Source organism: Natator depressus, chromosome 18, assembly GCF_965152275.1.
Source record: "Natator depressus isolate rNatDep1 chromosome 18, rNatDep2.hap1, whole genome shotgun sequence".
In the NCBI taxonomy this organism is placed as follows: domain Eukaryota; kingdom Metazoa; phylum Chordata; order Testudines; family Cheloniidae; genus Natator; species Natator depressus.
Genome location: NC_134251.1, coordinates 18800435 through 18813916, shown reverse-complemented (window position 1 = coordinate 18813916; position 13482 = coordinate 18800435). Strand labels below are relative to the sequence as shown.

Below are 13482 nucleotides of genomic sequence, written 5' to 3'. Positions count from 1 at the left end.
GGCTCAGCCCCCTCCCCCGTGCCAGGTGCTGTACAGGCACAGAACACACAGACGGTCCCTGCCCCACAGAGCTGCCACTGGACTCGTCAGCTGAGCCCCAGCCCATGGAGATGGACAGAAAGACGGTGCAGGCCAAGGAAGCCATGAGACAATTAGAGACGGCTCTAGCTGGGCTGCTGAGTGCAACTGTACCCGAAGACGTCACACACCCAGCCCTGGCCCCCCTAGAGGGGGCAAAATCAACCTCCCAAGCACCCCTATCTGGGTCTGCTTTTAAAGGTGCTCCAACAATGGGTTGGCTACTCTGCCTAGTAACAAGTCTCCCCTAGCCAATCGAAAAAACACATTCTGTTCAACCTCCTCTACCGATTACAGCGCCAGAGGAAGAGTGAAAACAATGAGGAGTCCTTGTGGCACCTTAGAGACTAACAAATTTATTTGGGCATAAGCTTTCGTGGGCTAAAACCCACTTCATCAGATGCATCAGAGTGGTTTGTCGACCTGGCATCATGGTCACCCAATCACAAAAATACACCAATGGGAAAAATCAGGCTGGGCCCGCCTACATTGCTAACCTGCCTAGCAACTCCTCTCTAAGTGTCTCTAAGGCCCAGTAAAAACAGGGTAGATTTAGCCCATCAGGAAGGGAAGTCAGGTGATTGATAGACCAATATTAACCCCTTGTGAAGGACAGTGGTACTGCACGTTTCATTCATGCCTTTTCCCTGACTCTGGGATCAGATGCAGACCCAGACATTCTGAGTGTGGCAATAGATGAGTCAGGGGGCCTCAGGCCCTGGGAAGGGGTTTAGCCCTCCCCCCTCCACACACACACACACACACGGTGCATGGCGAGAATCAACAGCTGGATAGTACATGAGAGATGATGGGCAGCGTGGCACTGGGCTGAGCAGGAAGAAGTTGTGTTTGATGCAATGGAGCTGGGGAGCCAGTGACGTGGTAAAAGCGACAAGCCAGGGAAATTATCTTTGCAGCAGCACAGATATAAGCAGAGGAAGATTGCGTCACAGCATGCATTGCACGTACCCCTCCTACCCTGTGCAATTCACCTTAGCTAAAGCACAGCTCCCTAGCATTCCTATTGAACAGGCCCTCACCTGCACGTGGCTCTAGCTGCCACACAGAAGGCTGCACAGATCCTCTGATGAGTAGGTGAGCATCGTCATCTTTCCAAGAAGTCACTCCTCAGGAAAGAAATTTGGATGTGCTTCCTGGAACATCACAATGAGTGTTCAAACATTTCCTGTAGGGTCCGCCCCGCTCTGCCACTAGGGGCATTTCTTCTACAGGGCTTTGCTTCCAGGAGTGGCTCCTGGCTGAGTTCATGAATAAGAAATAACAGCACAAGTACCAAATATCCCCCACCCTGCAGCCTCTCCACACTCCATGGCCAGAGTGCCAGGCTGTCTCACTAACCAGTCCATCCTGGGTCTCTAATAGCAGCTTCTGGCTGCTTTGATAAGCCGTATTAGTCTGTATTCGCAAAAAGAAAAGGAGTACTTGTGGCACCTTAGAGACTAACAAATTTATTTGAGCATCAGCTTTCGTGAGCTAGAGCTCACTTCATTGGATGCATTCGATGAAGTGAGCTGTAGCTCACGAAAGCTTATGCTCAAATAAATTTGTTAGTCTCTAAGGTGCCACAAGTACTCCTCCTCTTCTTATAAATCAAGAACTTCTGCATACACTCTTCTCTCTCACACATACACCCACAGGCTGTGGAGGAAAAACGTCTCTTCAAACATAGATAAGAATTCACTAGAACGTTGTCCTTTCAAAGCAGTGTATCATACAACCTGCCCAGGGTTACACAGCCCGTCAGGAGTAGAGATTGTTTATTACACCACAGCCCCGAATCCCAGTCTTACTGCTCTAACCACTCTGCCCCAAGCTGAGAGAAGAGACCAGGAGTTCAGACTCACAATCCACCGCTTGCCGGAGGCCATGGTTTGGTGGGCAAGCAGAGGAGCTGATTTTTCCAGTCTTCTACTTTAAGCTTTAAGTCTTTTCCAGGCTGTGTTCCACAAGGCAAACAACTGAAATTTTCCAGGTTTTGGCTGAAATATTTCAAATGTTGATTTTTTGCTGAAAATTTGACATTTTTCCTAAGGGGGGGGGAACCATTTTCTGACCAGCTCCAATAAAAATGTTAGTCTTCATATGGCATCTCTTGCCTGAGGCTCTCAAAGCACACACACTCACAACACCCTTTTGAGACAGTGAAGTGCTGTTACCCCCTTTTCGCTGCAAGGTACATGCTGGGCCACAATGAGGTGAAGTGACTTGGCCAAAGCCATGCAGCAAGTCAGTGACAGAGCCAAGAGCAGAACCAAGGAGTCCTGATTCACAGCTCTTGCCTCTAACGGAAAATCAATATTGCCACATAAGTTTCACTGTTGTGAGGAAGGAGCAGTCAGAAACTGTTGTACATTCAGTTAAAACATATGACAGGAAAATATTATTTTAAAAATAGAATTAGTGAAGGGACTCATTTATTCTAATTGTGTTAATCGTGTCTCTGACACTGCCACTCTCCGTGGACTTGTCCAAATCACTTAACTTTTCTGCCTCCGTTTCCCCATCTGCAGATAATAATTATCAGGGGGACTAAGGGTCTGGATCAATCACAGCAGAAGCTGGTGGCCTTTGAAAGTGGGCAGGAGAAACTGAGGCTCGAATTGACATTTGATACTCACAGCCAATTTACAGCAGCAGGTATGAAGTCTCTGATTCAAAATAAGGCAGGAAATATCCAGCTCTAAGAGGCTGCCACTGATTATCTTTGCAGATGAATAACACTCCAAAAGGGCTATGTGTGGTTAATAAACGGGGATTAACATAATTGAGGATCCGGGAGAAAGGATATAAAACAAAACCAGAACTGAGTAGAAAAGCTGGGGCCCTGGAGCCCTGACAGCTTGCTGTTCCGCTTACCTGCTCTCTGGCCCACTGCCCGTCCTGCTCTCCACCCTTCCAGCCATGGTTCCCAGGAAGCTGGCAGGGCTGAGTGAAGTATAAGTGAAAGTTTTCTGCATGGGAGGTTTGTGAAACTAATTTCTGCCCTTTTAAATAACAAATAGAATATTTGGAATAACAGGGATTTGCAAGGGTTAAATAATGGGAAAGAAACACAGCAGCAGGCAGAAGTCTGCTGAGATCTTCTAAAACACAGATCCTTCTCTCCTTTAATTATTTACTGTCGTTGGTCGTTCCCGCCCCCAGCTGAGGGTCTCAGCGAGCTTTACAGATACTAATGATCTAAGGCCTTCTCTCCACTGGCAAGTTACTGTGCAGTAAAGCAGCTTTCTGCGCTGTACCTCCCGAGGTGCACACACTGCCAAGCCCCTTAATGCGCAGAAACTCCTCAGTTGCAGCGTTGCAAAAAAACCACCTCGACGAGAGTCCTGAGCCTTAGGCCTGGTCTACACGGGCACTTTACAGCAGTGCAACTTTCTCGCTCAGGGGTGTGAAAAAGCACCCCCTCCCCGAGCGCGGCACGTTTCAGCACAGTAAAGTGGCAGTGTAGACAGTGCACCAGTGCTGGGAGCTACGCCCCTCGTGGGGGTGGCTTTTTAAAGCGCTGGGACAGATCTCTCCCAGCGCGGGTGCCGCAACTACACAGCCACATTTCAGCGCTGCTGCGGTTGCTAATGAAGACATACCCTTAAAGGGCAGAGGCTCCAGCACTGTATTGACAGTGTAAACACATGATAGTGCAGAAAGCAATCAATTGGCCTCCGGAAGTGTCCCATAATCCCTCAAGTGGCCCCTCTGCTCATTGTTTTGAACTCGACTGCCCTGGAGACATGCACCCCTCCCCTTTCACAGTTCCGTTTCTGACAGCCCTTGTGTGCTGTGCTGATCTGCTCTGGGACACAAAGCAAACGGTTAATGTGGAATGCTCGTGCTGACACACTGTCCCCAAAACACACACTCTCCTCCCCCCTCCACACACACACACACTCTCTCTCTCTCCCTGTCACACATTCTGCCTCCTACCCCCACTTCAGTTGAAAAGCAGCTGTAATGTGGGTGCGCTCCACCGTCACAAGGAGCACAGTGTGGACATGCAACAGCGGTTTAATTCCAGCACTTTAATAAACGTGGTATAACTTGTTGGGCATAAACTTGCCAGTGCAGACAAGCCCTAAGACACACACACATATGTCCCAGGAAGGTAAGGTTACAGCTAAGGCTAGGTCTATCCTGTCCATGTTACAGTGTAGCCGCAGCAGCGCTGTGACGTGGGCAGTGTAGTCACACTTTATCACTGGGTGAGAGCTTTCCCAGTGATAAAAAATAACCACCCTGAACGAGGCGGTATCTATACTGGTGTTTTCAGCGCTAAACTTTGGTCGTTCATGGGGGTGTTTTTTCACACCCCGGAATGACAAATTTTAGCGCTGAAAGTGGCAGTGTAGACACCGCCTAAAGCTTCTCTTCAAATACAAAGCCACAGCTCTGAATTTTTTCCTTTCAAAACAGGATGTTGTTGCACAAGCTGCTGGGGTTCGGTGTGATAAAAGGTCCAACATGAAGTTGTATCCCTTTCAAAACGCAAGCTAGCAGTATGTCCAGATGCTACACCTGCCTATACATCTCCCTGTTCTTTACACTGCATTCCTCTCTCCTGGCACTGAGTGACACACCTGCACAAGTAACTGGGGAAAAGCGTGAAGCTGACTATACACGAATATGGCCAGTATTTCTCAACAGCACTCAGCATCGCTTATAAGTGCCTAAATAATAGGGCCAGATTTTCAAAAGTGCTGAGCACCCAACCTCTCCCATTTGCCCCCAAGTGCTGTTGAATGCACCAAGTACTGGGAAACCAGGGTCCTTCGAACCAGGATCATTTCTGGGAGCCAGAAGTCTTGCCTCGGACTAAGGGTACGTAAAGCTGTGCAGACAGAAGTGAGAAGTGTTATTAAGCTGACGGCATTCCCTTTAAGGAGACACTAAGCATGGAAACTGAAAAACATTCTAGTGCCAGACCCTTTGGGGCACCTTGTGGGCAGCATTTGCAGATGTTGGTGTGAGGCATGCACCTGCAGAGCCCCACATTTCAGTGCACTGAGCGAGTGCATGTGTTGGCATGCGCTGCACAGCGAGATGGCTTGTGCCCACAACCGCCCGCCTGCTCAGACACTGCCATGACAGGTACCACATAAAAACCTAGAGGAGAGCAAACCTAGAGTTCTCAAAGTTTAATGGGTGCATATGCATTTTTTAACAGGATCCCCATTGTACTGATGCAGGACGATTTCCCCTGTATATTTTACTGAATACCGAACTATCCTGTGTGCGGCATTGCAGCTTGTTGCTGTGGAAATGACTGTAATGCCATGAGTGGCGCACGGGGAGCTTACCTAAAATCTCCAGCTTCCACCTCCCCCCACTTCCCCGTGACATTTGCTCATTAAAATGAAACCGTGTCCGGCAGGTAACCACAGTGACTAATCACCAGTGTGCTGCGTACTATCCACGCTCTGCAAGACAGCTGTTGACCTCCTACATGTCTCCGAGGCCTCTCAAGAGACTAAACCAACTACAGCTGGTAAACAAACTCAAATCCCACCAGGCCAGCTCTAGACCCCAGTCTAGACGAGAGTGTAGGGCACCTCCTCCTGTACAGCTGGCAGCCTGGAGGAGGAGAACAATTTGAGAGACACCTGGTGGTGGAAAAGGAGAAGTGCTCTCTTGAAATCTAGTTTAAAATCCTTGCAGGTGTTTTAGAGCCATAAGGTTAAAATAGGTTTCAGAGTAACAGCCGTGTTAGTCTGTATTCGGAAAAAGAAAAGGAGGACTTGTGGCACCTTAGAGACTAACCAATTTATTTGAGCATGAGCTTTCGTGAGCTACAGCTCACTTCATCGGATGCATACTGTGGAAATTGCAGAAGACATTATATACACAGACACCATGAAACAATACCTCCTCCCACCCCACTCTCCTGCTGGTAATAGCTTATCTAAAGTGATCAAAAAGAAAAGGAGGACTTGTGGCACCTTAGAGACTAACCAATTTATTTGAGCATGAGCTTTCGTGAGCTACAGCTCACTTCATCGGATGCATACTGTGGAAACTGCAGAAGACATTATATACACAGACACCATGAAACAATACCTCCTCCCACCCCACTCTTCTGCTGGTAATACCTTATCTAAAGTGATCAAAAAGACACTTTAGATAAGCTATTACCAGCAGGAGAGTGGGGTGGGAGGAGGTATTGTTTCATGGTGTCTGTGTATATAATGTCTTCTGCAATTTCCACAGGATGCATCCGATGAAGTGAGCTGTAGCTCACGAAAGCTCATGCTCAAATAAATTGGTTAGTCTCTAAGGTGCCACAAGTCCTCCTTTTCTTTTTAAGGTTAAAATACTCAGTCTGCAAAAGTAACAGCACAGACATTGTCAAATGTTTTACTTTAAGGGCATGTATAGGTTATAAATAATACCACAATGCCGCATGATGGTGTAGTTTGTACACATGGCCGTAGTTTGGAGGGGTATGAGCGGGCATTGCTCCCCCAAACCGCAAGCCTCAGGCAGGCATGGAATTTTCTCCCATGCGCAACCCAGTTGGCCTGGCTTAGGGTGACCAGATAACAAGTGTTAAAAACTGGGACAGAGGGTGGGAGGTAATAAGGGCCTATATAAGAAAAAGCCCCTAATATGGGGACTGTCCCTATAAAATAGGGACATCTGGTCACCCTAGCCTGGCTGCAGCTTCCCCCTGGCCCGAAACATAGAAGTCAAACTACGCCTATGTTGGTACAGCAACATCTCTGCAGCCGAGGCCCAGTCCCTGCTTGGAAGACACGTTATTACTCGTGTTACGGTAGAAGCCTCAGCTGGGACGAAGGCCCCATTGTGCTAGTGCCGCACACACTGTAATAGACGTGCAGCGTTTATCTGATTGATTTATGAGGGCCCCATGGCCAAGGAATCAGAGTCACCAGCATCAGTCCAAAACAGTGTGTTACAAATCAACAACAGAATCGAATGGAACCCTCCAGTCCCTATCATTACAAAAAACAATCACAATCCTGCGGGAGCAAACGGTACGGCAGAGTTCCATGCTTTGTTAGCGAAGAATACAGTCCTGCTCAGGACATCCCTCTTCCCAGCAACTTCACACCCACTTACACTACCTGGGTCACTCTCATGATTTGTTAACTGGGATGGCTGTAAAGGAATTAAAGCAGCTCACATGGAGGCTGCTGCAGACCTGGAAACTGAGCCCAGCCAGAACCTCAGGCAGTGATGTGAAGGCTCATGTTATAGTCTTGATGTTCATAGAATATCAGGATTGAAAGGGACCTCAGGAGGTCATCTAGTCGCATCCCCTGCTCAAAGCAGGACTAATCCCCAATTTTTGCTGGAGATCCCTAAACGGCCCCCTCAAGGATTGAACTCACAACCCCGGTTTTAGCAGGCCAACGCTCAAACCACTGAGCTATCCCTCCCCTAAATAAGCACTGCCCCTCTTCTGGGCCTTTCTAGTATTTTTTAAAATGTAGGTGGTTTAGGTTTTTCATTTTAGCCAGTACATGGGAAATTTGTTGTGACACAGGCCTGGGGCCCTTTTCAAAGGCCTCTGGCTTCTGGCACTTCACTGAACTGGAACCATTCATTTAAAGCAAGGGCCTCAGCAGCACTGGGTAATCCAAGGTGACCTGGCACAGGTTCTGGCCAGGAGAGGGCTTGGTACTGCATGGCATTGATGTTACCCTGGCTGGGAGGTGTCACTCTGGATTTACTGCGGAACATCAGGTAGGTAGCATAGTGGGCAATGGAGAAAATGAACAGGTGTGTCCCTGGAACCATGCTTTCCTGCCCAATGTTCATCCTTTAGTCATTCGACAGCGTAAAGCAGGAGGGAGGAGAGCCCAGGAGCTTCCCTCTATTGTACTCTTTTACATCAGTTTTATGCCAGTGTAAATCCACAGCCCTAATTGATCAGAATCAGGTCCCTGGATTTTAAGAGAGCCCAGAATGGCAGGAGTCGCTTGCCAGTGCGGATGCCTGTGCTCCCTGGGGCAGTGGTGTGGTGGCAAAACAGCTAAAGGGAGGCTGAGTGGGCCAGAGGTGTCTAACCTTTGCTTACATCCCTGTAGAAACTGTGCGTGGTCTAGGAAGGACGGGACACTGGTTAAGGGTCAAACCTGGGGCTTGAGAATGGGGGGTTGAATTCTCTGCTCTGCCACAGACTTCCTGTGTGACCTTGGGCAAGACAGTGAGTAAAATAAGGGACTTGGAGACAAATGGGGATCATAGCATTGCCCCACCTCCCAGGGGTGTTGTGCAGATCAATGTGTTACAGGCGGTGAGGTGCTCCGCTATCTCACTGATGGGGGCCCCGTCAGTGCCTAGGATAGGCAGGAACACGAACTCCTTTGGTTTGAAAAGTCTCCTCTTGCAATCACTGTGGTGGTGTTAAATTAGCAAAGAGCGTTTCAATGGCCCATGCAGCTGCACATAGCTGAGAAGAAGGAAACCTAGCCAGCAGTTGCACACAAATGCATTTTTATTTCTCTCTACAATCATGTGATACAGATGCATACATGGTATGCACAGAGCCCACCAGGGCCATTCCCAAACATGGGAGAAACTCACCATCCACAATGAATGAAACCGCTCAGTACAGAGAACAATCATTATAATAATGAACATACTGGAAAGAGCTAGCCTGACAGCCAAAATGTATAACATTGAACCACCAAACCTTGCATCTACCTTCTTTTTTCTTTAATATAAAGCATTAAAATATTATTTTCCTAAACAGAAAAAGCAGCAAAATGGTAGAAATATTCCACATAGTTTTATCTAGTGACCTCTTGCTAGCCCTAAAGTGTGATGGTGAACAGAAGCTAGGAATCTATCTTTGCTGCTATGCAAGCGCTGCAAGCAAACAGAGGGCAACAGAACTTGTAAAACCGTCCACCAACAGTGAGGTACTAAACTCGTCCTAAATTAAGAGTGAGCAAAGGTTGCTAGGAAAGCGGGAGCAAAGCGGACAGCTTTTACAAGCAAAATCAGAGCATTCTCTCCTACAGAGACTGCTATCTGTTACAATCTTAACACAACTGTAACACTGATAACATTTAGCCACCTACAAAAACTTCCTTCATTATGAAGACATGCGCCCCTAGACTGGGTGCCCTGGTGTACATTGCTATCACCAGTGTCTGCACAGCTTAAATACCACTCAACAGAATACCTGAACCTTTTCCAGAGGATCCCACATGAAACTGAAGAATCAAAAGTATCCCATTCTTTCCACACATAAATAAAACGGGAAATAATATTCCCTACATAGAGAGGATCAGGGTGTGACTATCAGATGCAGTCACACCCATCCTCTGGAATATAAAAGACAAAGGTCCATAGAGCAAGTGTTTCCTGCCCCCCTCCTCCTGCAGTCTACCAGGGTCTCCAGAGAGCATTGACGTTCTTCAGGGATGCTTGCTTTGGGGTGTTCTGGGTGGAAGGGGAGCAGATGATCTCTGGCGCAGCCGACTGGCTCTTCTGGAAATGACTCAAGAGCTTGCTCTGTGTTTCTGTTTGGATTTTATGGAGAGACAGGAAATGAAAAGCCTCCTGCAGGCACCTGGAGTAGCCTTCCTTGAAGTCGAACTGAGATTTTTTATGGATGGATCCTGCAGCTACAGAAGGAAAGAGAAAGGGGAGGAGAAAAGAGATCATGATTTAGACTCCTTCTTCATGTCACTCTCTGGAGCTTCATACAGCTCCTCACTGCTTTGCACACAGCCAGGAGTGAAGCCAAGTCTGATACTCACTCTTTATCTGCAGCTGGCTCTGCTGTTTCAGGTAGCTAACAGTCATCTCCAGGATGTCAGCTTTCTCCAGTTTGGAGTTGGGTTGGTGTCTCTGGAACTCCTTCTCCAGCAGGAGTTTCAGCTGCTCAATGCTGCTGTTAATCCGGTCCCGGCGCATTTTCTCCACCACCGGCTTCCTGAGCTGCAAAAAGCAGGACAAAAGATTTGCTTAGAAAACATCCTATCTCTGCCACATCTCTGGACTGTTTGGGGCATAGTTTGAGTGCATGTAGTTAGTTTGGGCCAGATCCTCAGCTGGTGTAAATTAGCACAGAAATAGAGCTACGCTTATTTGTACCAGCTGAGGATCTAGCCCCATCTCTTTCACTGAAGCAGTCAGCAAAGCAGACTGTGCCGGTACTTACTTTGTTTTTCTCTTTTGGTGTCAGCAGGTTGTTGTGCTCCATGAAAACAGTGCTGGGGGCCATCTGTCCTGAGCTAAGGAGGCAGATCTCAGTCGTGCTGAAGTCCTGTGGAAGTGTGCTGCTGGAAGCGGACTCTGCCCTATATTTATACTGCACAACCTTGTTGAGAATCTGTGGGTCTCTGACTTGGTTGAGTTTCCCACACTCCAGAGCCAATCAGAGATAAGCAGGACAATAGAAGAAGCATCTATTCTTGCATGCTCCATCGCCAGTGAATAGCTGGCGGATAATGACCTTCTCCCAGATGAGCAGGTGGGGAGTGTGTGGTACGTGAAAGATTGGGATCCAAATTACATGTTAGAAGCTGGGAAAGAGCTGGCCCTCAGTGAGAAAAGGCTGCTGACTGATGCTGCAGATCAATAGCTTTCCGGGCACACACAATATTCAGTTCACATACAATGGTGAATGCGGGAGCCAGTTGCTGATGGCGGGAAAAAAGCTAATCTGTGCAGAGGAAAAGATGGGATTGTATCTTTTTTGAAAACATACGCACCCAGGCACACACTTCGGGCACGCACACACACACAGACACACCGATGAAGGCAAGCAGCACACTTGCTCGATGATGGCTGGGTTCACTAGTTGCTGAAAATAAACTATAGACTTTATTTTGCTAATTTAAAACCAGAGTTGTTGTTTTCTGTGGGTTTGTTTTAATAACAATGAGCCAGATTCTGAAGTTCCTCCTCAGTTGACATCAATGCAAGTGTTGCCTGACTCAAAACAGAGTGTGTACTCCATGGTCTGGCTCAGGATAAGCAATGCACTTCATTGTGGGTACACACATCTCCACAGAGTGTTGTTATTTGGACTTGTGGTTAAGCAGAGGACTCGGAGGAAGGAGATTTGAGTTCTGTTCTCAGATGTCCTGAGTGATCTTAGGCACTTCACTTCTGATCATCTCAACTTCCCCATATGGGAAAAATAGTCATAATAATACTTTATTTATCTGTTCTTAAATACGAGAGAGAATCCAGAGGTAAAAGGGGGAAATCTTAGTGGGTGCTGAATATATGTAATACTTCTGCATTTATGCATTACCTTCATCCAAGAATCTCAAAACATATAATGAACATTAATTTAGGTTTTAGTGTGATTATCCCCATCTTACCAATGGGGAAACTGAGGCACAGAGCAAAGTCATGCAGCAAGTCAGAAACACAACTGGAAATAGAAGCCAGGAGTTCTGATTCCCATTCTCCTTCTCTAGGCTACAATCCATACTAGAATTTATCTTACTAGCAGTCTCTGCTCTAGAGATACACTAGCAAGAGATGCTGCTGTTTAGGATATTAAGATGTATCCTTAGAGCTGCATGTTTCCAATAAATAAAATAAAATACAATATAATAATAAATAATAATAAATTGTACTACACCTGACTACACTCTGCCTGCTTGAATAGCAAGGAGTCCTTGCTCACTTTTCTGAGCATTAAATTACCTCACACAAATATAAGCTGACTATCAAACGGAAGCAGATTGATTTCTGCACCATCTGTATGTTTAGAATTGCATGGAGTCAGCCTGATAAGAACAGTGTATGTCTTCCATTCCAATTAGTTACATTTCAAGGGTAGAGTTAAAGCATGGAGCCAGGCTGCTGAAGTACAGGGTTCTGTTCTCAAATTTGTTCCGGATTCACTGTGTGAACTTAATCAAGTCACTTCACTTCTCTGTGCTTCAGTGTTCCCATCTGTGACAAGGGGATTATAATATTCCCTTCTCTCACTAGTCTTATAAGGCTCAGTTTATATTTGTTAAAAGTTTGGGGATCCTGCCATGGAATGTGATATAAAACTGTGTGTAATGTATATGAAAGTGAAAACACACGCACACACTTAGCCATCTCTCTCTGATTCAGTTATTCTTAAAACCAGGTAAGGCTTAAGTGACCTCTTCCAGGATCTGCTTTTCCTTCCCCCATTGTACTGCCCTTGAATAGGCTCACTTCTTTTGTACAGAACAGCAGCTGTTGAGCTCTGAGTCTTTTATGTCAAGTTGTGGGAAAGTTTTCTGACACCCTCTCACATGTTTCCTCCAAAGCATGTGGATTAGTTCTGAGCCCATGTAATGCCACCTAGAAACCCCATCTTTTGCTCTCCCGCGCCCCTTTGGGGACAGCCTCTGAAACAGAAACTCTCAAGCAGCAAACTCATTTCTAGGGCTGATTAGCCAATGACACACTGGGAGAAACCTGCCAGTTCCCCAGCCCGCACACACAACTAACAGCTTTGCCTGAGATTGTTCCTGCTTTGCAGATGCACTTACTAATAACCAGATACGGGAAGGGCCACAAATTCTCCCTGCAACATCAACCACACATATGCACGCCCCACGTTTAATCTAACAAAGCATTTTTAAGTGTCAGATGCCCCTCCCTGTAATAACCAGTTGTACAGAACAATCAAAGCATTTTCACACTTACCCTCCTTTTGGGAGGGTCCGGGGGGTGGAGTGGGGGAGGGGTCCTGTGCCCTATGAGTTTTCTGGCCCATCTCAGGACTTCTATTTTTGTGGAAGAAAATGAGCTCTCAGTGGTAAAGCCTGTTAGCATGGACGTGGGAGTGCACAGGTGAGCCTGTCCTGCATGTGCCTGTTTTCTATCACAGTTTGGGCTTCCGGCCACTTCTGAGATTTTGTGCCAGGACTCAGAATGCTCTTTCGAACAGAGAACCTTGGGGTCAGACTCAGTTAGAACTGGCCAGATCCTCAGAGCTGTTAGTTGACTGTGCTGGGGTAATTAGAGTCACTTTTGTCCCCTCGGTTGGTATAAATCCAAATAATTCCACAGAAGTCAATGGAGCTACACTCATTTGCACCAGCTGAGGATCTGGCCCTTGCTTATAGAACACATGTTCTCAAACTAATAGAATTTGCAAACAGACGTTTTACTTCTCATCTGAAGGTAGCCTGAGTAATCAAATAATTACATAGGGCCAAATCTTGTCACCTCGAATTGCTATAGCTCAATTGAAGTCAATGGTAATTTCACTCAATTAAGGACAGCAGAATTTGCCGCATTGGAAAAAAGAACATAATATTTCCCCCCACCAGCTCCTCAAGGCTTTTGGAAATTGATCAACACTTGCAGGAAATTAACGGTGTGGGATACAAAACCCCACTTGATTTCCTTCAAGGACCCTGCCAATAAGCCCCGCAGGGGAATTACTTTCTAGTTCTGTTTGTTTTTTTG

The 13482-nt window shown here is 46.7% G+C and overlaps 1 protein-coding gene and 1 long non-coding RNA gene across 2 annotated transcripts in view; both read right to left on the bottom strand.

The window, feature by feature from the left end:
- Window positions 1–1204: 1204 nt before the first annotated feature.
- LOC141974405 (uncharacterized) overlaps window positions 1205–13482 on the bottom strand; it is a 43115-nt gene continuing 30837 nt past the window's right edge. The window contains exon 3 of the long non-coding RNA XR_012635744.1: window positions 1205–1232. This is a non-coding gene — a long non-coding RNA (uncharacterized LOC141974405). The remainder of the gene's footprint in view (window positions 1233–13482) is intronic.
- LOC142000689 (transcription factor HES-5-like) lies at window positions 8541–10366 on the bottom strand. The gene is made up of 3 exons (XM_074975132.1): window positions 10229–10366; window positions 9825–10005; window positions 8541–9689 (listed from the first exon to the last, which is right to left on the bottom strand). Exons 1-3 carry the CDS (start codon window positions 10289–10291, stop codon window positions 9448–9450), a joined length of 486 nt encoding a protein of 161 aa, XP_074831233.1. The 5' UTR covers window positions 10292–10366; the 3' UTR covers window positions 8541–9447.

Coding starts and splice junctions, on each gene's coding strand:
- LOC142000689 (XM_074975132.1), bottom strand. CDS start 10,291: ATGGCCCCCAGCACTGTTTTCATGGAGCACAACAACCTGCTGACACCA. Junction 10,006..10,228: donor CACCAAAAGAGAAAAACAAA/GTAAGTACCGGC, acceptor TGCTTTTTGCAG/CTCAGGAAGCCGGTGGTGGA. Junction 9,690..9,824: donor GAGCCAGCTGCAGATAAAGA/GTGAGTATCAGA, acceptor TTCCTTCTGTAG/CTGCAGGATCCATCCATAAA.